The sequence below is a fragment of the Bactrocera dorsalis genome, chromosome 5 (genome assembly GCF_023373825.1).
Source record: "Bactrocera dorsalis isolate Fly_Bdor chromosome 5, ASM2337382v1, whole genome shotgun sequence".
Taxonomy (NCBI): Eukaryota; Metazoa; Arthropoda; class Insecta; order Diptera; family Tephritidae; genus Bactrocera; species Bactrocera dorsalis.
This window is the reverse complement of record NC_064307.1, coordinates 61,880,145-61,903,293: the sequence shown is the minus strand read 5'-3', so window position 1 is coordinate 61,903,293 and position 23,149 is coordinate 61,880,145. Positions and strand designations below refer to the sequence as shown.

General features: G+C 36.0%; 1 protein-coding gene across 1 annotated transcript in view; it reads left to right on the top strand.

Annotated features, from left to right (window-relative positions):
• Window positions 1-4,008: 4,008 nt before the first annotated feature.
• LOC105233831 (echinoderm microtubule-associated protein-like CG42247) overlaps window positions 4,009-23,149 on the top strand; it is a 121,922-nt gene continuing 102,781 nt past the window's right edge. The window contains exon 1 of the mRNA XM_011215996.4: window positions 4,009-5,958. Within this exon, the coding sequence (XP_011214298.4) occupies window positions 4,963-5,958 (996 nt within the window). The 5' untranslated portion in view covers window positions 4,009-4,962. The remainder of the gene's footprint in view (window positions 5,959-23,149) is intronic.

The window sequence follows — 23,149 nt, the reverse complement described above, 5'->3', positions numbered from 1 at the left end:
GACCGGCAAAGTCAGTAGACGCCACACAAGTCGAAAGCGGCCCGTCAAACTCGGACGCGTGAAACTCATAAAAGTGCCGTACGTAATTTTTTTTCAACATTTTATTTTCGAAATTAAATTTTGCGCTGCAAAACAACAACAGGAGTAATTTGTGTGTTGCATTAATTAAAACTATTTGCTATGTTGACTCGCCAGCATGAAATTTAACGAACACTTTAGTGCACAAACATTAAAAAATTCAGCAAAAATATTTTCATTAATAATTTCGAAATTTAAACTCTGCTTCTAGCACAGTGTATCAAGTGTCATTAACCCGTTATTTATGTGAAATGTGCAAAAAGTGTAGAAAACAGTCTGGGACTAAGTGCGGCGTGTGAGTAAGGAAGCTAACGGTACTCGGAAGTGTAAGCGTGAAAAGTGGGCGTGCATATCTGCAATTCGCATTCAAAAGTTTGGTATGAGTTTGTGCCATTTTGTCCGCACAAGAATAATAACAACATAACTACGTGGAGAAATTAGTTTGGGTGAAGGAACGGCTTCATTAAGCGGACATTGCTCGACTTTATGAATATTGTTTTTAGTGGCAGAACGCCCCCTTATACAACATAATATAGAAAGAAAATATGAAAGTGGAAATGTATTCGTAGCCTGATGAAACAAAATATTGAGAAAGAAGCATCAGATATAATTTCGTATATATCGGAGTGATGTTTTAAGGCTAAGAATAAAACGTTCTAAGTTCAATTAATGGTTATAATTATTTTAGTATTTCATGGCCTTACTAAGGCATGATACTTTCAACTGATTGCATTTTTTCAAAAAAACTATCATCGGTAAAGCCGAATCAATTGAACTCATGGTTAACACTTAAAAAACCGAGAGTGAAAGTTTCGACGGAAAATCGAAAATAACATAAGATGTTTTTTTTGTAATACGGGTGAGAGCAAATCTCGCAAAACCCTTTGTTTTATTGAAAACATCAAAATTCAGATCAAAAATAACACTTGAAGTTCCTTCAAATATCTCATAAACTTATGAACATTTTTAGAAGATATATTTTTCTATATTTCTCGGCCCGCTTAGTGACAGTCTTGCACTGAGGTCCACATACATAATTACTATAGTTAATTCTGGAGGCTTGAGCACTCAATTGGCATTTTCTATTGAGGATTTTGAACACTCTTAGTAGTAGTAGTGATATTCGTGGCCGAAGCGTACCTGTCTAGAAACTTCGCATATTTCGAGAACCGTAGTAGTAAATTATTTTTGAATATCCAAAATCTAAATACACTATCACGTCAAGCAAAAGAACTGTCAGTGCCTGTCATTACATTACTGCGCCGATAACTACTCGGCAATGCTTTCGGTATCCGCATAAACGAAGTTGTCTACATCTTCGGCTTTAATCGCAACTCGTTATCAGTATCAAATTATACTTTGTTATGCAATTACGAGAACAACCCAAGTATGCTAAGTGAAGTGAAGTGCGCGTTACAACTTACATCATATACTTAGTTAGTGACCGACGCAAAACAGTAGACCGAATCAGGTAATATGACCTATCTTATGAGAGTGCAATGTGAACCACCGGCACTACCGTCACTAACGTGGGATATCCGCGAAAATTGGATTTTGCTGAGCGTTGCCAGTCCCGAGATATTTTTTAGTAATTAAAAAATGAACTTCAATATATTTGAAATATTATTAAACTAACTCAAAACTAGAGTTGAATACAAGTATTTATAAATAAGTATGCTATTTTTAATACATGGATTTTAGTTTTGATTTTTTAAATTACGGAAAAATATAACTAAAAGGTTAGCTGTGTGTAACAAAATCTGAACAAATTGAGCAATGGAAACATAAATAGAAGTATGGTAGTATTATGTTCCAGTTAAAACAGTTGTCGCAAAATAATGATGAGGTGAGCTGTATGTTTATTATATTTGCCTCGAATATGCCTTGAGTAGCGGAGAATATCTATAGTAATAACATTTTCGTAAATTCTCTCTTAGATCGTAATTATCCGTTTATTTTTGTTACGTGATGAAAAATATCACACATCGTCCTTCAAAATTCGTTCATAAAAATGTATAAGCATTTGCTTAAGGAAGCTTGCGTAAAAGAGATAGATGAAGGCAGAAGAGGGAGATATAGAGTGAGACAGAATGAGTTGTAAAATAATATAAAGAAAGAGATGCATAGAGAGAGGGAAGGATAGAGTTAAAAAACGAAAATAGTCGTGAAAAGAAAGATGGTTGGTTACTATTTTAACGAGAACTAAAGAAAAGTTTTGGAAAACACAATACTTATTTTAAAACCTTTTTTAATAAATTCCAAAATAAGATTTTTTTCTAAAATTTTTAATTAACTAACTTTAATTCAAGATGTTTAACCATATGCAGTTTTAGGCATGTACTTCGAAAAGTGTGTATCTGTGTGTTCCAATTTCGAAGTTCCCGCCTCTACGTAGGTTGCCTGTTATATTTCGGGTTTATGCAATCCTACTGTTGGATTCTATCAACTGGCAACTTTAGCGTAAAGTTTGATGTTTTGACGCTTTGACATACGACCGCTATTATGTTGCTCTCAGTAACTTGAAATATTCATCTTGCTCAAAAAATGGAATTATATCGTGAACACTTTCGCGTAATTATGTTTTACAGTTTTCGTCGCGGACTAACCCAGCAAGAGTATTTTACGAACTTTATCCAATTTATAGCTATGAAATTGCATCAAGGATCAGTGTTTACCGAGGCTCTTGTGAATTCAATCGAAGCCGTAGATCATTCCAAGAGGGATTTCGTTAAGGTCGACTAAAATCAGTTGTTGTTCCGGAAACAATTGATGCTGTGCGCGGACTAATATTGCCAGATCGTCATATGACTTATCGTGAGATAGAGAAAGCTACAGTCATTAGTAGGATCAGCATATATTCAATATTGAATAAATATTTGTGTGTAAAAAATATTTGTTCACGAGGGATCCCACACAATTTATCAGCCTCAATCAGAGTGGCGACAATGATACAGAAATTAGTGCAAACGCATGCAATAGTACAAGTATATAGATCTTAATGGTTATATTTTGAAAAACAATAAAGTGATTTCGATTATTATTTATTTTTTAATCCCGAAATATAAAAGGGCAACCTACGTATAAGTTCTTTTTCTTCAACTAATGGATAGGAAGTTCTATAGGGAGTATACTCCCATGAAGTTCTATGTAATAACTGCTTTCTGCGCGAGCAAAAATAAATTAACTGCATTTTACCATCGTATAATGGTACTTTTAAACGAAATAACGGTTAACCAATAACAGTAATTCACAGCGCCATCTGGCTAAATTTCGTGGCAACTCCAAGTCTGTTAGACATATACTAATATTCTAGATACAGCTTAGTTCAATTAGCATAAACACGAAAAAACAAAAGCGGCGCCAACTGCGCTGTCAACGTTAACGTCAGCGTCAGCGTATTTAATCAAAGCAATAAACCGAGAATTGACTCAAACACAGTGAGGCATTTTAGAGTTTTGCGCTCAAAACCATTTAAAAACTTGGTGAAACCCACAACAAAACAGCAATCACCTGCAGCAAGGTAGTACTACAAATATACATAAACTTTTATTTATGTGTGTGTAAATATATGTTTGTGCTTAAGTGATTTGCATAGCCGCAGGAACAAAGTGAAAGTGTTGCTGTGAGAAATGCAAAAGAAAACTTGAAAAAAGCGAAATAAAAACAATGCACAATGGAAACTAACTGTAGAGCAAAAGCAATAAAGTAACTATGCAAAGTTACCGGAAATAAAAAGTGCAAGAAAAGTAAAAAAACAAACAGCAGCAACAGAGCAGCAGAGAAGTTAACGCAAATACAATACATTAAATTAAAAAACCGAATAAAAAAAAAAAATAAAAAAAAAATTATAAATTAAAAATTAGAAAAATAAAACAGAAATAAGCGAATTACAAAAATTATAAAAAGTAAAAAAAAACATAAAATTAAAAATTAAGAAAAAAAAATGAATTAAAAACGAAATAAAAAAAATAAAATACAACAAAAATAAAAAATTAAAAATAAAAATAAAAATAAAAAATACTAAAAAACAATAAAAAAAATAAAGAAAATTAAGAAACTTAATAAAAATTTAAAAAATAACAGCAAAAATATTCCTCTCCAGGGCTTTGCTAGCAATATCCAGCAACAACAAGACACATACAACAAAAAATACAAACTCTCAACGCACAACAAAGTATCACAGGTGCTGCTTTCACGCCTCTCACCAAACACACGATTGCTTAATAAAGTGAAAACTTAAAATAAAACAACAACAAAACAGTGAAACAAACAAAAATACAACAAAAAAGCAAATAGTAAGTATAAGCAAAAATAAAACAGACTTTAAAAGCTAGCGAATAGATTACGCTCACGAGCGAGCCGCGCTCTCTTTCCTTAAGTCGCTCGTACATATTTATTTGCGCCTCGGCGTTGCAACAACAAAAATAGAAAGAGAAGTGCTTAGGAATTTCTTAACTCAGCTTACTCTAAGAATTAGACTCCCTCACCTAGCTAGAGTTAAAGCTAGGAGAGAGCAATAGCGGCTAGCAAGAAGAGAGGAAGCAATTAGAAACAAAGTATAATAATTAGTGCTAAACAGAGAGCAAAGGAAACAATCACTTTCACTGCTGCGCGTAAAATCTTGAGAGTGAAAGTGGACTTCATAAAAAATGAGCGTAACCGCTTTCTAAATACGACCACAGTGAAAAAGTGAGAGTGACAAGAAAAATTTAAGACTAGCACTAACAAAGTTACAGCACTTAACACACAAATAAAAATAGCAAAATAAAGGCAAGGACGAGTTCGAGAACACACTTCGCTTTTGTTTTGTGTTCGTGTGGGTGTGAAAAAAAAAACGATTACTACTACAACAACACCTAATTTCTTCAAACAACTTCAAACGCAATGTCCGCCAACGAGGCTGGGGACGGCGCTGCCGAGGCGTCCGCTAGGACCAACGGCGTTGCGGCTAACGAATCAGCACCTTCGCCGGCACCTTCACCAGCGCCGCCGGCTACGTCATCGCCACCGCCAACAGCACCGTCGCAGCAGCAGCAGCAGCAGCAGCCATCAACAGCTATGGACGATGGCAACGTAACGGCACAAATTAGTTCTGCTGCACAGTTCGAAGGTGGCGTTTCAACATACGGTGCGGTCAAACAGTTTAACGAAGCGAACAATAACAACAACAGCAACACTAATTATACGAAATCGAACGGCTATCATCACAGCCCGAATAATCACTATAACAACAACAACAGCGGTAATAATTTTGATAATACTGGCAGTCCATTAAAAAGTCAACAACAACAACGTGGTGTGGGCCGTGAGACCAGCTTTCATCCCATACAACAGCATCACCTACGTCAAGCGGAGGATAGTGATAATGAAGATTACGAGCTGCAAGGCGCTACTGGTGGCTTAAGCGGTGCTCCGATCGGTGATTATTGGCAACAGCGTAACGGTATTGTCGGCGCACCGGCCAGCGGACGTCAAAGTCGCGCTCTAAGTCCCACATACATTGATAATATGAGTGAGAATTCGGAGCAACCGCCTGTAGTGCCACTCGTACGCTCCAAATCCCGGCCAGAGTTATCGTCCAATGCGCATTTGAATTCCGCAATGAGCGCCGCTAGTCGCTATAATAATCTCTCGTACTGGAAGGCGCGTCGTGTGGTCTTCTATCGCAATGGCGATCCCTTCTTTCCGGGCGTGGAGTTGCGTTATCGTCCCGGTCGCGATATCACCTCGTTGGATAGTTTGTTGGATAAGATTTCGCCAAAGATGGATTTGCCACGTGGCGCCCGTTATGTGTTCTCGATGGACGGCGATCGTAAATATCATTTGGATGAGCTCGAAGATGGCGCTTCGTATGTGGTGTCGTCGTTCAAGGCGTTCAAGGTGAGTGCACAGACTTTTTTCTCGATAAATATTAATACGAGTGTATGTGTGTGTGGCGGTGTTTCAAATATAGTTTCGTCTGGCACATGTAACTGTATGTTGACCTCGTCGTTTGTCCCCATTAACCTACTCTAATTTTACACTCTATTCGTGCGCATATATCAAGCAGCGGGCTCCCGAAAATCAACTCAACTCAAATCACATTTTGTTATTTTTGCTCCAATCTTTCTTCATGCTTACATTTTATGGCGTGTTTTGAGGCCACTTTTTGTTTTGCATTGCAAATATTGGTGTTAATTAAAAGAAATTCAGTGTAACTAAGAAAGCATATTGTATACTTACATATGTATATATGACTCTTATGATATAGTGCCTGTATATAATGGTCTGTATACGCCAAGCCAACCCTAACTGGAGCAGTTCACGAAAATCACGAAATCAATAAAATTTGAATATTTTGTTGTTGTACTGTTTTGTTTCTACATTTTATACTAGTACTTGTACTTATTTTACTTACATTCACACCCACTTTCGTGGTTACTATCGCAAGCAAGCGTCCACTTGACCGGTCTCGGTCGCATTCTCTGTTCAACTATGGCATTCTTTTTGCAATTTCTTTTCGCCTTTACTTTCACATACATTTTGTTTTTGCTTATTACTTTATTTTGTTTTGACCATAGTACTTCAGCTGTTGGTTCTTTGTCGTGGAGCGTGCCGAAATTGCACTTGCATGCTACTTTTAGTAGCCCTTGAAGAAAATTCCTTCGCCGGTATGCCTTATACACCGGAAAAAATTTAATGAGTGCAAAATTTCGACACATGAGTATGTATATTTCTTTGTTTCTTTTTGATCTACAAAGTCGAGTTTATTGGCTTTTTCGGTCTTTACAACTAAAAATATCTTTAAAATTTTCAAAATGGGGGTAAAATTTGGTGACAAACAGGGTTGTATAGAATCTTATTATGTTTCCAGTTTATGAAGCTATGGAATTATACAGATTCAACCCTGTCTGTGACCAACTTTTACCTCCATTTTGAAAAATTGAAAAATTGTTTGGTATTATTGACAGCTTGGATTTAAAATATTACTGAAAAGGGTTTGAAAAAACCCAATGACAATGGAAATAAGTTCGAGATATGTGAGTGTTCCATTGCGTTGGCTGAATGAGGCCGTAGTTAACTTCGAGCAACCGTTCCAAGTCCTCTAAAACTGAGAATAGATTTAACTTAGGTTATTAAAAAAACAAATTAGTATTTTTTTCTGAGACATATGTATGTATTTCGTCTTGCCCTCGTTCGTTACCAGACCAATTTGGTTCGCTACCTTAACCAGTCTGTAGAAGCAAAACTAAGTCTATGACAAGAACCTGTAATTTTAATCCGAATTTTATCTATGTTACTCCGTTTTCATGGGGTCACAGTACCATTGGACACCTATGATATCTATAACGGAAAAAATTCGAATGCAAATATGTTCTGGGGTAGGAAAATATGTTTAATAGGGTTGCCATATAACCCACATATATGGAAACTCGAAATTTTTGAGGTGTTACTTTTGCAATTTATTCACAAAATCTGTGTTATAATAGACATTTTTTCGAATGGAGTTGCCACACAGCTAATGAAAGAAAATATCAAAAAACATTACAAAATGAAAGTAAATTGTAAAAGTTCGCAATAAAGATTTTGATGGAAGGGCTAAATTTATTGTTTGTATATCTTGGAGTAGAGTTACCATTAATCGGATATTATAAAAAGTAGTGAAAATAAAAAAATGTTTATTATAATAAAGCCAAATAAAAAGCACATTAAAGCAAGTATTATATTTTTTATTATTTATTTTGGACTAGAGTTGCCATCAATCCGAAAATATAAAATTCTTAAAAATCTTATAAAAATATTATTTTAATAAATACTACTAAAAAGTACGTGATTGATCTAAATTTAGAATTTTTTTGGATAGAGTTGCCATCAATCCGAAAATATAAAAATTTTAAAAATTTACAAAAATATTATTTTAATAAATACTACTAAAAACTATGTGAATGGTTTCAATATAGAATTTTTTTGGATAGAGTTGCCATCAGTCCAAAAATATAAGAATTTGAAAATCTTATAAAAATTTTATTTAAAAAAATGCTACTAAAAACTATGTGAATGGCCTCAATCTAGAATTTTTTTGGATAGAGCTGCCATCAATCCAAAAATATAAAAATTATAAAAATCTTATTAAAATTTTATTTTAATAAATACTACTAAAAACTATGTGAATGGTTTCAACATAGAATTGTTTTGGATAGAGTTGCCATCAACCCGAAAATATAAAAATTTTACAAATTTATAAAAATATTATTTTAATAAATACTACTATAAACTATGTAATTGATCTAAATTTAGAATTTTTTTGGATAGAGTTACCATCAATCCAAAAATATAAAAATTTTCAAAATCTTTTTCGAAGTTAAAAAATTTTACTTCCAATCATTTTTCCCAGTGTAGCCTTGCATTCCACCTATTTTACTCGGCAATTTCGCACAACTATGTTACTTTTCATTTTACTTCTTCCTTAGCGGCCACTTACTTTGCTGTGATTCTTAAAACCAACAAGCAGTAAAAATGTCGCTACCACCATTACAACAGCGAAACAAGCAGCAACAACAACATTAGCAGCACAATAAAAAACACGAACATGACACAACACAATATGCCAATGAAAAATGAGAAACAAAAAGGAAGAAATAAAAAGAAAACTTGAATATCTTGTTGGTTTGGGTGCCGGATTCGCAATATTTGATTAAAGGAAAGGGTGGTCGAGCAATAGTGGACTTATTGCGTGTGTATTAGAAGGTTGACGAATGCCTCGCAGCACTAAAACAACAACACGTTGACTTTTAAAAGCATTCATACGAAATCCGTTGAGTTGCTGGTGGTAAAAAGCGTGTTGCAAGTTTGCCATTACATTTGTTTGTAGACTTATTGTTCGTGTGTGTTAGTGGGAGTTGGAGAGTACCGTTAGTTGAGTGCGTGAGGCTATGTATTGCTCTTTTTTTACAACATGTGAGGGTGAACGCAGGGGAGTTGGCACTATTTTACACTTAATATTATGAAATCCGCACGCAAATCCGTACAATTTGTTACCAAACCTAAGAATATGGTCCGTGGGGCCACCATGTAGCAGTCGTCAGCGACTTGGGTTACCGCATAAGTGGGTCACCATCATATTATACGCTACACCCTATGTATATCATCGTCCGTGTAACGCAATTTATTCAGACCACACACACAAACGCATGACTCAATGGCAGTCTTTTCGTTTCAGTTCGATTCCGTTATTTTACATCATCTCGATTTGTATGTTGAAGTTTCAAGTCATTTTGACTTGCCGGTGAAGGAGCTGTAGCCATGCTTTAATTGCTCTCTTACTTTGCTGGTCTTTTGTCGAAAAGTTTTGCTTTCATTTGCTTTCTACTGGCTTTTACCGCTATGCCAACGGTGATTTCATTTTCATTGGCCATAAAGTAATTATCGACTATTAGACTGTAAATTAAAATGCTCACATTACAACCTGTTGTTTGTTGGTTTTCTTCATTTTCATGCTGATGCAAGGACTTGTAAGAATATTTTGCTTACTAATTGACTTAGTAGTGCAACGGTGTTACAGTGGGGTAAAACGAGGTAAAACTTAAAATAAAAAAGATTAAACGTTAACCAAGAAGTTGAATTTTATGGGTCGGTTTGTTGGTAGCTGTATTCTAAAGTTTTCCACTCTGAACAATTTGTTCGGAGATCGTAGCCTTGTCCTGGACAAAAATCTATGTCAAATAAATGGATTTTGATGGTTCAATTCGTATGGCAGCCGTAAACTTTAGTGGTCCGATTTTAAATATGTCTCCGAATATTACATATTAGTCATTTGATATTATTTATAATGGCCCAAGTTGAGAAAATGAGGAATGATTTCAATTTTTAGCAGAATTCATCGCAAGTGTATTCATATTCCTTACTCCGTTGCCGTACTTTTGAATGTAATTGCTCCAGATGACACATAAACTTGAGATATCAATCAAACGTTTCTAAAGAACTCAGTGATGCACTCCATATTGAACCTTTGGACAAAATTTTAGAAAAAACTTAGAGTCGACAAATCATGCTAGAGGATGATTCGACTCAGATATGAGAATAATTTATTACTATACTCGTAGCAAATACGCTACAGCTGTCTCTATATTGCCTACCATGGGTATTATACAACTTCTCTCCAAGTCCATAGTCAAAAAATGTATGGAGAAAATGTCGGCGAGAAGCACAAAATTACTCATAAGACCAATCACTAGCAAAAAAATATATAAATTAGTTACTTAACGTAAATCTTAATGGATTGGGAATGTCGGGACAATACTAATAGATCGAGGGCTTTCAAAATAAGTATTTGCAGAGAGAAATCCGTATAAAAAGAATATTTTATTGATTAAACAACTTTCAATTTTGAAGCTAACAATAAGATCTGTGAACTTGGCTTCCTTGCCATAAGAAGAGCAAAGCCATAGACATCTGCAGCTTTTTGATGGTCTATGATGGTTTCAAGTATGCTTCATTATCAGAATCGTTTAACTGGCTGGCTAAAGCGGAATCGCTGAACACTGCAAAGTTGTTGAACTTACAAGAGACGGCCCACTCTTCGTACTTACATCGGAGTGGAAAGAACTGGATTCCCGTTGTCCTCTTGCGTTCATGCAATAGACCTATAGACCTCGCTTGAGCTTAACAGGCGTTGATCAATGTCCAGCTGCAATTCGACTGCGAGATCTTTTGGACCAATAGTAGGATGCAAGAGATCCACTGAATTAGCAAAATCATTAGTCTTTCAATTGAAGGTTTATGTAAAAGATTTGACGAGACATAACCTTTTCGAAAAGGTTCATTTTGCTACAATCATAGCATACTGGACAATATTGAATAGGCATCCTTAGAGTAAAACTAAATATCTTATTGGAGGCAAATTGTCAGAGCGGTAAGGAGGAAGGTGGGCTAGAAATATCCAAGCCCTTTCTTCTCATTATCCAGCTTTTGCAAAACTAAGATTGAAGCAGCATGGCAAACGCATTTTCAACGGACCAGGAAGAAAAAAAAATGTCTCTGTTGGCGATTGTAATAGAATCAGCTTGTTTAATTTAACCTGATTGGTTTGAGGGTTTTTATTCAATACCTACTATATATTATTGGTAATATAGTTTGTGTATGTTCCTGTTAAAAAAATAGTAATAATACAAACATTTATTGCATTCTCTGGAACGTCCTCTATGTATTAAAAGGACCGCCGCCTAAAAGGTGGTAAGAGATGTTAGGAGATACTTTCTTTATATATCTTATCGTTTTCAGCATAGTTATACCTTTCTTTAATATTATAGATGTGTCTAGTTCTATCCTCTCAACCATAACTAACATTTATCAATCACAAACTTCAATCCACAGTAACTACTATGACTTCAAATTCCAAATATTCACTTGCCGGAAAATTATGCCAAATAGCCACACTGTTCAACACTGTGTATTTCATTCTCATTGCTACTCTGACTTTCAAGCACGTCCTAACTATTAGTTGAAGTAATACCTATACAAACATGCTAGATATACATACTATACAACTACAAGTTCAGTAGAAATGAGCAATTCGTGTAGTCAAGCGAGAGGATGACCACTATGGGCAAAAGTCAAGCTCCTGTGAATGTAGCGCACAGCAAGTAGAAATATTTTATGGATAAAGTTTAATTACCCAGATATGAGTTGTAATAAAGGGTGAGCCTTTAAATGCTTATCTATTAATTTAGTGCGCTGATATTGGTTTAATATTAGCAAAATTTGATTTTGTTTGTTAGCGAGTGCAAAAAGAGCGCGGAGCTGGAAAAAATTTTATTTTGTGAAATCAAAGCAAAGTTAGCAATTTCGCGATGTCCTAGAACGAAATTGTGGGTTAAACTCATGTCTGTTCTATTTTCTTATTTATTTATTATATTTGTTTTTGAACCACCCGTTACACAGAAACTACTATGACTTTAGCATATATTTATAGCACAACTTTGATATAACAACTACATGAATATATACATACATATATACACACATATTAAAACATATAGGTTAGAAATATTCTCCACTCCTATTTATCACATTTATATGATTTTACGAGTGTACATTTTATGACTGAATATACATATGTATTTGATATGTGTGTATATGAATATGAGATTTTTGCTTCCCTTTTGGTCATGTTGAAATTAAGTTATAAAATGAGTGCTTGTGCGAAATAATATGCAAATGGTCCTGTGCAAGTTTATGATAACAATTCCAAGTGCACACTCACTGAAATATGTATACAGTATCCACACACATACATGTGCACTCTCAAGGCAAACTAAAATTGCTTTACAATTTTTTCTCATGAAATGCGAGCAATACTTTTAATTGGGTTTATTTGACGGCGCATAATTAAAATCGAAAAAGAAAAAAGGTCATGGAATATGACAAATCAAAGCGGCAGGACTTCAAAGGAGACGGCAAAGGGGTCAAACTATTTTATAGTGAAAACTTATTCCGACACACAGCAATTTGTGACATTAAAGGTCATATTTGTAGTTTAAATTGTATCATTTTTAATTTAAAAACTATAAGTATTTCTCGATATCATAAATACGGGTTTAAAGGACATTTAGAAGATAGTTTCTAGATACGTCGTTAATAAGGCTCCAATATCTATTTTAGCAATATATTTCTTGAGTTAATTTTTTATATTATAGTGAAAATGTCTTCAAAAGCTTTCTTCCTGGAAAGCATCAAAACACTAGGATTCTTAACAATGACATTCATTTATATCATACATTTGACATTCTAACATAGATGTTTGACCTATGAAAAATCTATTCGTTTGACCTTTAAAAATCTATCCGGAGTCCTAGATTATTTTTTGGTTTTTATTGAGGTTATAAAAACCTTTCTTGGTAATAAATTGTGTCGTTCGAGGAACTAGTTATTTCTATTAGTGGTTTGACTGAAAATTCCCATGAGTATCGAAATTAATCGATTTTAACAACATATTTGCTCGAGTATTTATATATTTTATACAAAACTTTATAAGAAATAAACGCTAAGTAGTCAATTGTCCATTCTACAAAGTATAACAAAAGTTATCGAAATTAATCGTTTGGGTCATAATGTTTCCGATAGAGTTTGGTGTTTTATTCGGGATTACATAAGCTTCATGTCCCAAATATCAAATTAAATTTATAAATTTTGGAGTTATCGAAAATAAACGATAATTTTAAAGGCTATCGAAAATAATCGATGAATTAAAAATTATCGGAAACTATAGATTTTTAAAATGTGCCTCTTAGTAAACTTATTGCTTTAGAAATAGAAATAGAATAAAATTTGAGGTTCTGCACCACGACCTAGGGTCTATTGTGCCCTCCCCTATACATATCACATGACGTCCCAGAGCCCCAGCAGCTGAACAGTTCCAGTAGTTTGCCGGGTGCCAGTGAGGTGATGTGATCCCTGCTGATGTATACTGAATCCAGGGCCTTGAGCCTTTTTCCACAGATTGCTGAGCATACTAGGATTAAGTGTGCTGGTGTTTCCAGCTCCAAGTCGCAGAACCGGCAGGTAGCACAGGAGATCATGCACATGTTGGACAGGTGCTTCCTGAGCTTACATTATTATTAGTATTTGTTTGTTCATACTTTTCTAAACCCCAAGCACTAATATTAAATTTAATCTTAGCTTTTACCGAATATTTAAAAAATTATATACATATGTTAATCGATTGTACTACCAAATTTCTTGGTGAGAAAATTATTTTATCGTCCATTGAATAGAAAACTAGAAGAGTTATCGAAATCTATCGATCGTATCGTCGAAATTTCTAGCAAGGTTACTATTTTCTACAAACTTTCCTAAACCACTAACAGTGAATATTAAATTACATTTTTGATTTTACAAAAAATTTTAAAGATTATCGATATTAACCGATTTTTTCATTATGCTTCCAGGTGAGATTATGGTTTTTTCGAACTTTTGAAAGCCACAAATACTATAAAAAAATTTTTACAGTTGGTTTTTAGGAAAAATTTTAGCAATTATCGAAAATAATCGATTTTAAACAAAGTTTTTATTTGACATTTTTCAAGTCGTATATTCAATAAATATTAAATTGTATGGTATAATTTAAAAAACAGTCAAAATTTATCGCAAAAATCGATTGTAAATAATGTTTCAGGGTGAGAAAATTTTAATTTTGATTTTTTTTTTAATATCGTATATTCAGTCAATTTCAAATTTTATGGTTGGTTTTAGAAAAAATTCAAAATTTATCGGAAGTAGTCGATAGTGCTATCGTGTTACCCATTAGAAATATTGTTCAATTTAATTTTTCCTCAGCTTCAACTGCCAAATAGTAAATGTTGTGGTTGAAATTATTAACATTTACTAAACTTATCGATAATAATCGTTTGTGCTATAATTTTTCTGAAAGAATACTTCTTTATTCGAGCTTTTCTAAGTGTTTTCTTTTTAATAAAAACTTAAATATTTATCGATAATATAGATTTTAAATTAATCGATTTTTACATTATATTTTCTGGTCATATATTTGTTTTATTCAAATGCTCTTAAACGGAAAGCACTAAATAGTATATACTATGGTTGAAATTATCGAAATTTTCAAAATGTATCGATTGTGCTATCAAGTTTCTTGAAATATATTATTGCTTTTCCATACCTCACGCAATAAATATAATGTTACATTTTACGCTTGTGTTTTAAGAAAATTTTAATATTTATGAAAATTTGTCGATTGTGTTATCATTATACACTACACATTAGTGCAAAATAAGGACTTCACAGTTAAAAAATCCTTGCAAGTACAAATTCCAACCGAATATCAAAATATCTGAAACTTTTTCAAAGTCAAAGTACGAGCTAGCGAGCGAAAAACGCTACCTGTCAAGTGCCGCACGTGCCACAACACATCAACACAAGCGCACATAAAGAAACTTCACACACTTCTTATGCATGTGGGTATGCCAATGTAAATGGAGCATTGGCCCACTTTTCACTTCCTTTGTTGTGCGTCAACGGACAGCAGCAGCAAAAAACCCCGAACCGCGGTAACCGTAAATTCCAATTGAGTTGAAAGCCAACTGCGTGTGAGCGCAAAGTAACGAAGAGAGCGACGGTGGTGAGTGTTGTGACTGGAGGCCTTTCGCTTTCACTTTTTACCGCCACTACGCTGCTATCAGCAACGCTGACAGCGCTGTCAGAGTGTTGACGCAAGTCGCCGACAAGCCACTCAAGTGGATAAGAGCAAGCCGGTCAACAGGCAAGCAGGCGAGCAGGCATGTGAGTATATACAGGTACGTAAATGCTGGTTTTTGCCACAATTAGCGCACTTGCAAAGGCTTTTCTGCACGCAAAGTGCCGTTGTAATGGCAGTGGCGTATGAGTAGGCTCGCAGTCATTGCGCTCATGGCAGTTCGTCGCTTTTGCGGATGTTCACTTCGTCACGCCAAAAGGCATTTATTTTACCAACGAAAAATCAGCAAAAGCAGATGTGGCATGTGGCGGGTGGCAGGTGTAGCTGTGGTGTGCGCATTTGAAGAAATTACACTTGCACTTTAAGTGATTGCCATAGAGTTTACTATCGGATTATGTGTTATGAAAGACGATTTGTTATTGATGTTGTTATATTTGGTGCCGTTAACGATGATTGTGTTTACCTGCCGCTTTCATGCGAGTATCCGCCACTATGTTTCGGTGGGCAATTGGTTGCCACACCATCAGCTAATGAACTCATATTGCGCTCAAATTACAACAAAAGCAATTATGCTGCTTGCAACTACACATGAAGCTTCCACTGTCATTAGCGCCGCAGCTTACAGCAAGCTTATGACCGCGCTTACAAGCCAACGGCATATTTCATTAAAATAATTTTACCGTTAACTGCACTAACGCCCCCAATATCAGCAATCTCCACACCTCCCACATTTTCTCAAACCTTCAACTGCACTTTGCCTAACTGATTACCTGGATGCCGCTCCTGGCTGCACTGATTGCTTGTAGCACTGATTGCCTGATTGCAGTGCTTGAACTGGGCTCGTTTGTGCAGCGCTCGTTAAATCTGTTCACTCCCACTCTCTCCTGTATGACGTCGCTGTAGAGCCAATAATTACTGCAATTTTTAAATATCACTCGGCCGCTTGTGATTGCGCTGCACCTTTATTGCGGCAAATTAAAGAATTCATTTAAATATGTAAAAATATATTGCGCTCGCTCTGAATCACTTTGCCGCCGGAAGCGCTTTCATGGAAACTCGCTGGCGTAGTAGGTATGTATGTTGGGAGCAAAGAAGTGATTGGTAGTGGAACGTATACTGAACGTATTAAAAGACCATTCATAATGGCTATAAGCAGGCTAGGCAATGCATATTCAATGAATAATTTGCTTGCGGCGTATTGAGTTGCCAGATAAGGAAAAAATTTTGAAATGAAAATTCGATATATGGGATTCAATAATTTGTTTGTTACTCTGATTACTGTAAAAATTAAAAAATAGCACTTCAAGAGATGCGTATGCCTAAGGATTGCGTAGATACTATATTTGGACTAAGCTCTTTTGCTTCAATGGCTTCTAAGTTGCTCCGTTGTTTCACTGGTGTCTTGCGCTTAACATTTCCTGCAGTCTTCTCGATCATGTGCCGCCACCAGACAGCGATCAGTGAGTATTTCAGTCCTGTTCTTATAGTCTCTTCTATCGCATACCAATCATTCCACCGCATTTGGATTTCCCTTGGCTTCCTTCTATCCAGATACTCATATAGACAATGAATGAGTTTCTGGTATTAGCAAAGCATCACTCTGGTCCACTACCTCATTGCCTTCGCCTCTTTTGTGACCTGGCATCCAGTAGAAATGAAGTCGCTTGGTTCTACCGATACTCTCCCAACTTCTAGGCGATATGAGAAGCAAGGTTAAAGCCTGTGTTGACTGTGGAGTTGTCTGATGATAATGCATTAGAGCCTAGCTCTGCGGTTTTCTTAAGGGCAAAGACCTCTGCTTGAAACATACTGCAATTTCCCGGCAGCTTCTTTATGCCTAACTCTGGACTTTATATCACCCTACCAAGACCGTACTCCATTTTCAAGCCATCCGTGTAAATGTTGCTTTCCCACTTAAAAAGTGTGTTTGCCAAACCGCTATTACCGACGGAGCTATACCTGAAGGTTATATGTGTAAATTCTCTTGCAGCCAATCAGCATTTAGTGACGAGGTTTTTAGGTGGCAGGTTTAGTTTCAGTTCAATAGCCAGCTCTGTGTGCTGAGATCTCCCAATATGCGCAGCGTGATGTGCCTATCCATTGACTTCCGGTAGATGGTCTTCCGAAATCCTGTCTATCACACTACTGCACCGCAGCAAAATTGGTCTTATAATCGATGTGTAGAACCAGTGCATGAAAGAGCTTTCTAAAATAGTGATCAAATTTGCTTAGGAGCCTTGATGTCGATCTCTTCTCTCTCTTCTCTTTTTTGAATTTATATTTATTGTATCCAATGGCTCCAAGAATACCAATGAGATATATTTCGATATCCTAATTTCATCTATTGGTTGGAGCGCATCGGGCTTTCTGTCGACTGCCTTGGGAATTCCAGTTGATAGCACTTCGTATGAGCGCGTCTCAGAAGATACTCAAGCCAGCAACATGTCATTTTGAAAATCTCAGCGGTTTGGTTTGTGAGTGACCATAAGTCCGGATTAGTTAAAGTGAAAGGATAAAAAAGTCCATAAATATTGTAAAAGCAGCGGTTTGGATTTAACATTGGAGTTAAATATTTCTATTTTGGTATGCCCTGTCATGGATGAGAACCTACAGACCACATTAAGGTCGCCGAAAACTTGATTGGTCTTCTTTTCACTTTGATGATGTCTATCTAAAATCCTCCGTTTACAGATATACACGGCAGTAGGCCCAAGTAACAAAAAGATCTCACGTTTACAAGTTCTATACTTTGGTTTTGAATGCTCTGCGTAAAGGTGGATTTCTTACACATATCCTACGGAGTATCTCGCGAAGGATAAACCACTTATTAAGGTAAATGGATTAGCTCTTTTGTCTAGTTTTTTTTGATTTTTTTTTTGTGCTAAAAATATCTAAGCTTTTCGGTTAATGGCTGCATTACTAAATAAATCTGAACCTACTACTAAAACCAAAATAATAAAAATATGGCAACACTCACTTGGCTTCTTGAGCGACGCACCTACTTCCTGGTTCATTGATGGGCTCACTTGCATATTCCCGGCACTTTCAGTGCCTTTCTTCTATTACAACTACAATCACATAGTAAATACATCGAATGCCGTTAGTAATTGAGAGCACTAGCACAAGGTTATTGGCATAGGCGCGACGAGTAATAAAAAAAAGTGAACAGGTTAATGGTAGGCCAAGTGTATGAAAGGTGCGACATCAAAATTGAGTGAAGTTGACTTTGGAATCGAAAAAAGTCGCTTTTACCCAGCAGGAGGCAAGCAACAGGGGTTCAAACGCATTAGTTGGGACAGGTGAAGGTAGAGGTATGTCGTGCAGTTGCATTAAAAGCAAACATTTTGGTGTGTGAACGTGCAAAAGGCGGACCGCTAGGTTAATGGCGTGCATAGCAAGGATTTCAGGAGCGGCGTAATGCTTGAGGTGAAATTTTGAGTGCGCCTTTAAAAATACAAATTGCGCTCTAATTGAATTGCAGGCAGCGCGATTGCAAAGCAAACGACGAAAAAGCCAATAAAGAGCGCACAAAAAAAGCTGAAACAAAGCGAGGGCAAACGCTTCGGGTGAAAAGTGCAGCGTGCGAGCACAAAAACAGCTGTAAAGTTAATTGTCGCTTTTTAAGTTGGCAACGACACGCGCTCAACCGGCTAACATGATTTACAATGCATTGCTAATTATACGCGCTGTTATTGTAATTGTTTTTGTTGTTGTTAAGTATTTTTAATCGCACTATGTTGTAGTTGCAATGCGCTAACGTCAACGCTTATTATGCGCATGCACGCATCGCTCACGACAGCGTATCGTGCGATATGTGCGCTGGCCTAGCTTTAGGCGCTGCAATAAGGCTGATGGAAAGAGGTGGAGTTGGCGAGAATGTAAACATTAATAACAATAATAATAAACGTGATTTTTGCGCGTAAAATAGCCAACACAACAAGGTCAATTGCTGTGGCAGGCGATTATTTGGATGCACACAGCAATATTTTACGCGGAAATGAGTAATTACGTTGCCTACTTATAAGCGGTTTACGTTTTGTTAGGTGCGCTGGTTATGTTCAGTGCTAAATTGCTACATAAAGTGGCTTGCAATAAGTAAAGCAAGTCAAATTATAAGCGCTAAGTCGAAAGTATAGTGTATTTTCTGTACAGAATAATGCGACAAACATAGTATAGGGTGAGTAAGGTGCTAGAATTATTAAGAGGAAGTTTTTTTTTGATAAAAGCAAGAAAAAACTTTAACTTTGGTTGCAACGAAGCTATAATGCAAAGTATTCCTGGCAAGAACTTGAACGAATCTGAACAATTTCTCCGGAGATTGCACCAATGTCTTACTCTTATTAGGAAAGTACGGGTAGATGAACATGGCTAAATCGACTCAGCTCATCACGCCGACCTTTTGAAAATTACAAAGAACGTGACAAACTTGACATGCCTTGCTAAGGGTTTACAAAGACATAAAATATACTTTTATAACAGGTAAAAAAATATTACTAAACGCAAAGACTCACAACCATTAAAAAATATATTCAATAGAGGTCTCTGGTCGGATGGTACCGATTCTCTTTGCTATGGGACCACATACCAGTATATCTCATATATACGAAGAAGAGCTTCGAAAAGATGAAAAGACGAAAAAAACTGGTTGCAAATGTTCAACTTCGTCAGACGAAGCTATTGTCCTGCATTTGCAAGAAGAATGAATCAAGCTGTGAGATAAAATTACCCATTAAACCTTCCAAGAAGATAATCCAACGAGTCAATACAATACCTGTGGAGTCATTTGCACACACAAACACTCAAAAAAGTCAATTAATGCAACCTCAAGCACAGCATGTGTGCCCAAACTACCACAACTCGCTTCTAACCTAACTTTTTTGTCAATTTTTGTCGTCGCTTTTGCTTGCTGTTGCATACACCTGTTCCAATGTACGAGTATGTAAGTGTCCAAACTCGTACACATGAATCGACTATAGATTCATAAGTGCGACTGGTCATGATTTATGACCCGCTTGTCGAGTCAAGCGTAGGGTAAACAAGACTAAATGCAGGACAAGCGACTTTGTGGCTACGTGGCAATGATGATGCCTGGCATTTGGTTTGCGCACTTTGTTATTTATGAGTTTGGCTAACTGCTAGAAAAGTTCCACAAATGTTTTTTTGTTACTGGTGTTGTTGATGCTATTTCCTAACAGACATTGTTCATCTGATATTGTTGCTACTATTGTGGCACCTACCTAATATGCTTATACTTTTACTTATGTTTTTACACAGCTGCATTAGTGTTTCGGTGATGTTGAATTCAGATATAGCGACATAAAGGCATCTCTTTTTCGAGCTGTCAAAAGCAGCTTTAAAATCAACGAAGAGATAGCTCTTTTCACGGGTATTTTCCAAGATTTGACACATGGTGATTATCTGGATACTTGTTGATAACTATTCGTGAAGCCACACTGATAAGTTCCAATCAGTTTGCTTGACGGCGGGCTTAAATCTTTCACGCAGTACTCTCTATAGAACCTTAAATGCGATATTGAGAATTTTTATCCCACGGTAGTTGGCGGAGATTGTAGGGTCTCCCTTTTTGTGGATTGAGCAAAGCACACTTAAATTACAATCGTTGGGCATGCTTCCATCCGACCTTATTCTACAAAAAAGCTTCTCCTTATCAGTTCTTCGCCACCGTATTTGAATAGCTCCGCCCGCAATCCATCAGTCGCCGCCACTTTGTTGTTCTTCAAGCGTTATTGCTATTTAAACTTCTTCATGGTCGGGCAATGAAAGGTTTCTCCAACGTCATCAATTGGGAAATCAGGCACACCATCTCCTGGCGTTATGCTTTCACTTCCCAAGTAGAGAGATGTTACAATCCTTTCCAAAACGCTACGGCTTAATATACAGCATTTTGCAAAACAAAATTCAAGTACTATCTTGAAAATATAATTAATTTTCGAGTCCTGGAAGAGATAATTTGGTTAATTACTTATATATTATCTTCAAACAAGAGTTATAAATGTTTAGTTATAGCATTCCAAAACTTCGGGACCTATTTTTGGAATCCGAAAATCACAAAAACGGAAAGTTCTAGATATATACTATATCCAGCTATAGAATCTCAAAATTTCGACACAGCACCTGAAATCTCGAAAAGGGAAATTTTTATACAAAGGGTATAAATTAAAATCCCGAAAATTCGGGAATGCCGAAATCGGAAAATTTAATTTTTATAGAGTTGTTCAATTATAAATATAGTACTTAAAATCAAGATACCCAAATTTTTACTAAAGGAAACAGACACTACCTTTATGCACCAAAAAGCCATAGCAAACGCAGAGGCAGATGCATACATGCAAATATGAACTTCACCTGGCTAATACTACTGACAGAACTTCTAATAGTCGCCTACCTTGAGATGCTTCATTTAAATGGTCACACAAACGCTTGACATGGCATGCTGCACTAATTGCTATGAGTTATGTATGGACAAATACTCGTACATACTTATATGAATAAACAGCAGAATGTATGTAAGCAAAGGCAGGCATGCGTGCAACAAGCTGCATATTAGCACACCTGCAGCATAGTGAACTTATATGTGAACAAATTTGCTTGCACTCACATGCCAATTTGCTTAAGCATATACCCTGGACAATACACATGCAAGCATACAGGCATATATGAATAAATAAATGCTTAAGCAAATGTATGCATGAGCATGAAATGTATGTATGGATGTGTGCATGTACCGTTCAGTTAAGCGTAGCTCCTGTGCGTGTAATCTACTCAGCAACAGCTGTTCGTGTAAAGCACGCACTTACAAACACATACATATGTATGTGTGTATAGGTGAACATGAGTGCATACGGAAATAATTGTTATTGTTTTTGACAATTGCTGTAGGTGAATGTAACAGAAGCTTGCTGTAGTTGCTGTGGCAGGCAATATGCTCATAGAGCCTGGCTTTGTTGTTGTATATATTGTAGTGACACATTTGGTTCAAGCTACATGATTGCGACTGTAGCCAACTCTATGCGAATTTCACCACTAATGTTTGGTATGTGTGTGTTCTTAAGGTTGAGATGTGTCGATGCCATATTACAGGTGGAAGTGATTTTGTGAAGTATTTACGTAAATTGTCGACTAATTTGGGCAAGCAAAATATATTGTGCTTATATGAATGCTTATGTATATATGTATGTATCTCTACAAGCTAGCATATTATATACAATCATAAAACGTTTAACACACAATCTAACAATAAAAAGAAAAAATTTTCATTTTTTTGAGGACAAATTTTTGTTTTACTTACTGCTCTAATTTACCTACAATTCTCATTTTAATTTCCCCGTATACTATGTTTGCAAGCACTTGCCAGCCATCGCATCGCGCATCACTCATACGCCCTGGCATACACTAAGTAATGTAAGCTTGTATGGTACTGTCCTGCATGAGGTCAGCCGTTTCAAATATTGGCTTCTGGCAATTTATGTGAATAAACCAATTACACTGGCCTACAAAAAAAATTTTTGGTTTGGTGCAGCTCTGTGCGCATCAGTAGTCGGTATAGTAGGTAGGATGAACCACATTCCCGCAACTTGATGTTTTTTTCGTTTTTCTTATGAACAAGATCTGATATGGAAAATGTGACTTGTTTTCTCGTATCAACTCACAAAATACATCCAAAATCAGCTATAAAATCTTAGGCTCCAAAATGAGTGTAGGCCAGTGTAAATGAACAAAATTTTTTTAAAACAATTTTAGATCCAAAGTAATTTTACTGAAAAAGAATTCTTAATTTGTGGAAGTACATAATTTTTAAAAATATTTTTGGATAGCAAAATTTTTAATATTAAAAATTTTGAAAATACTAAAGCTTTTGGGAAA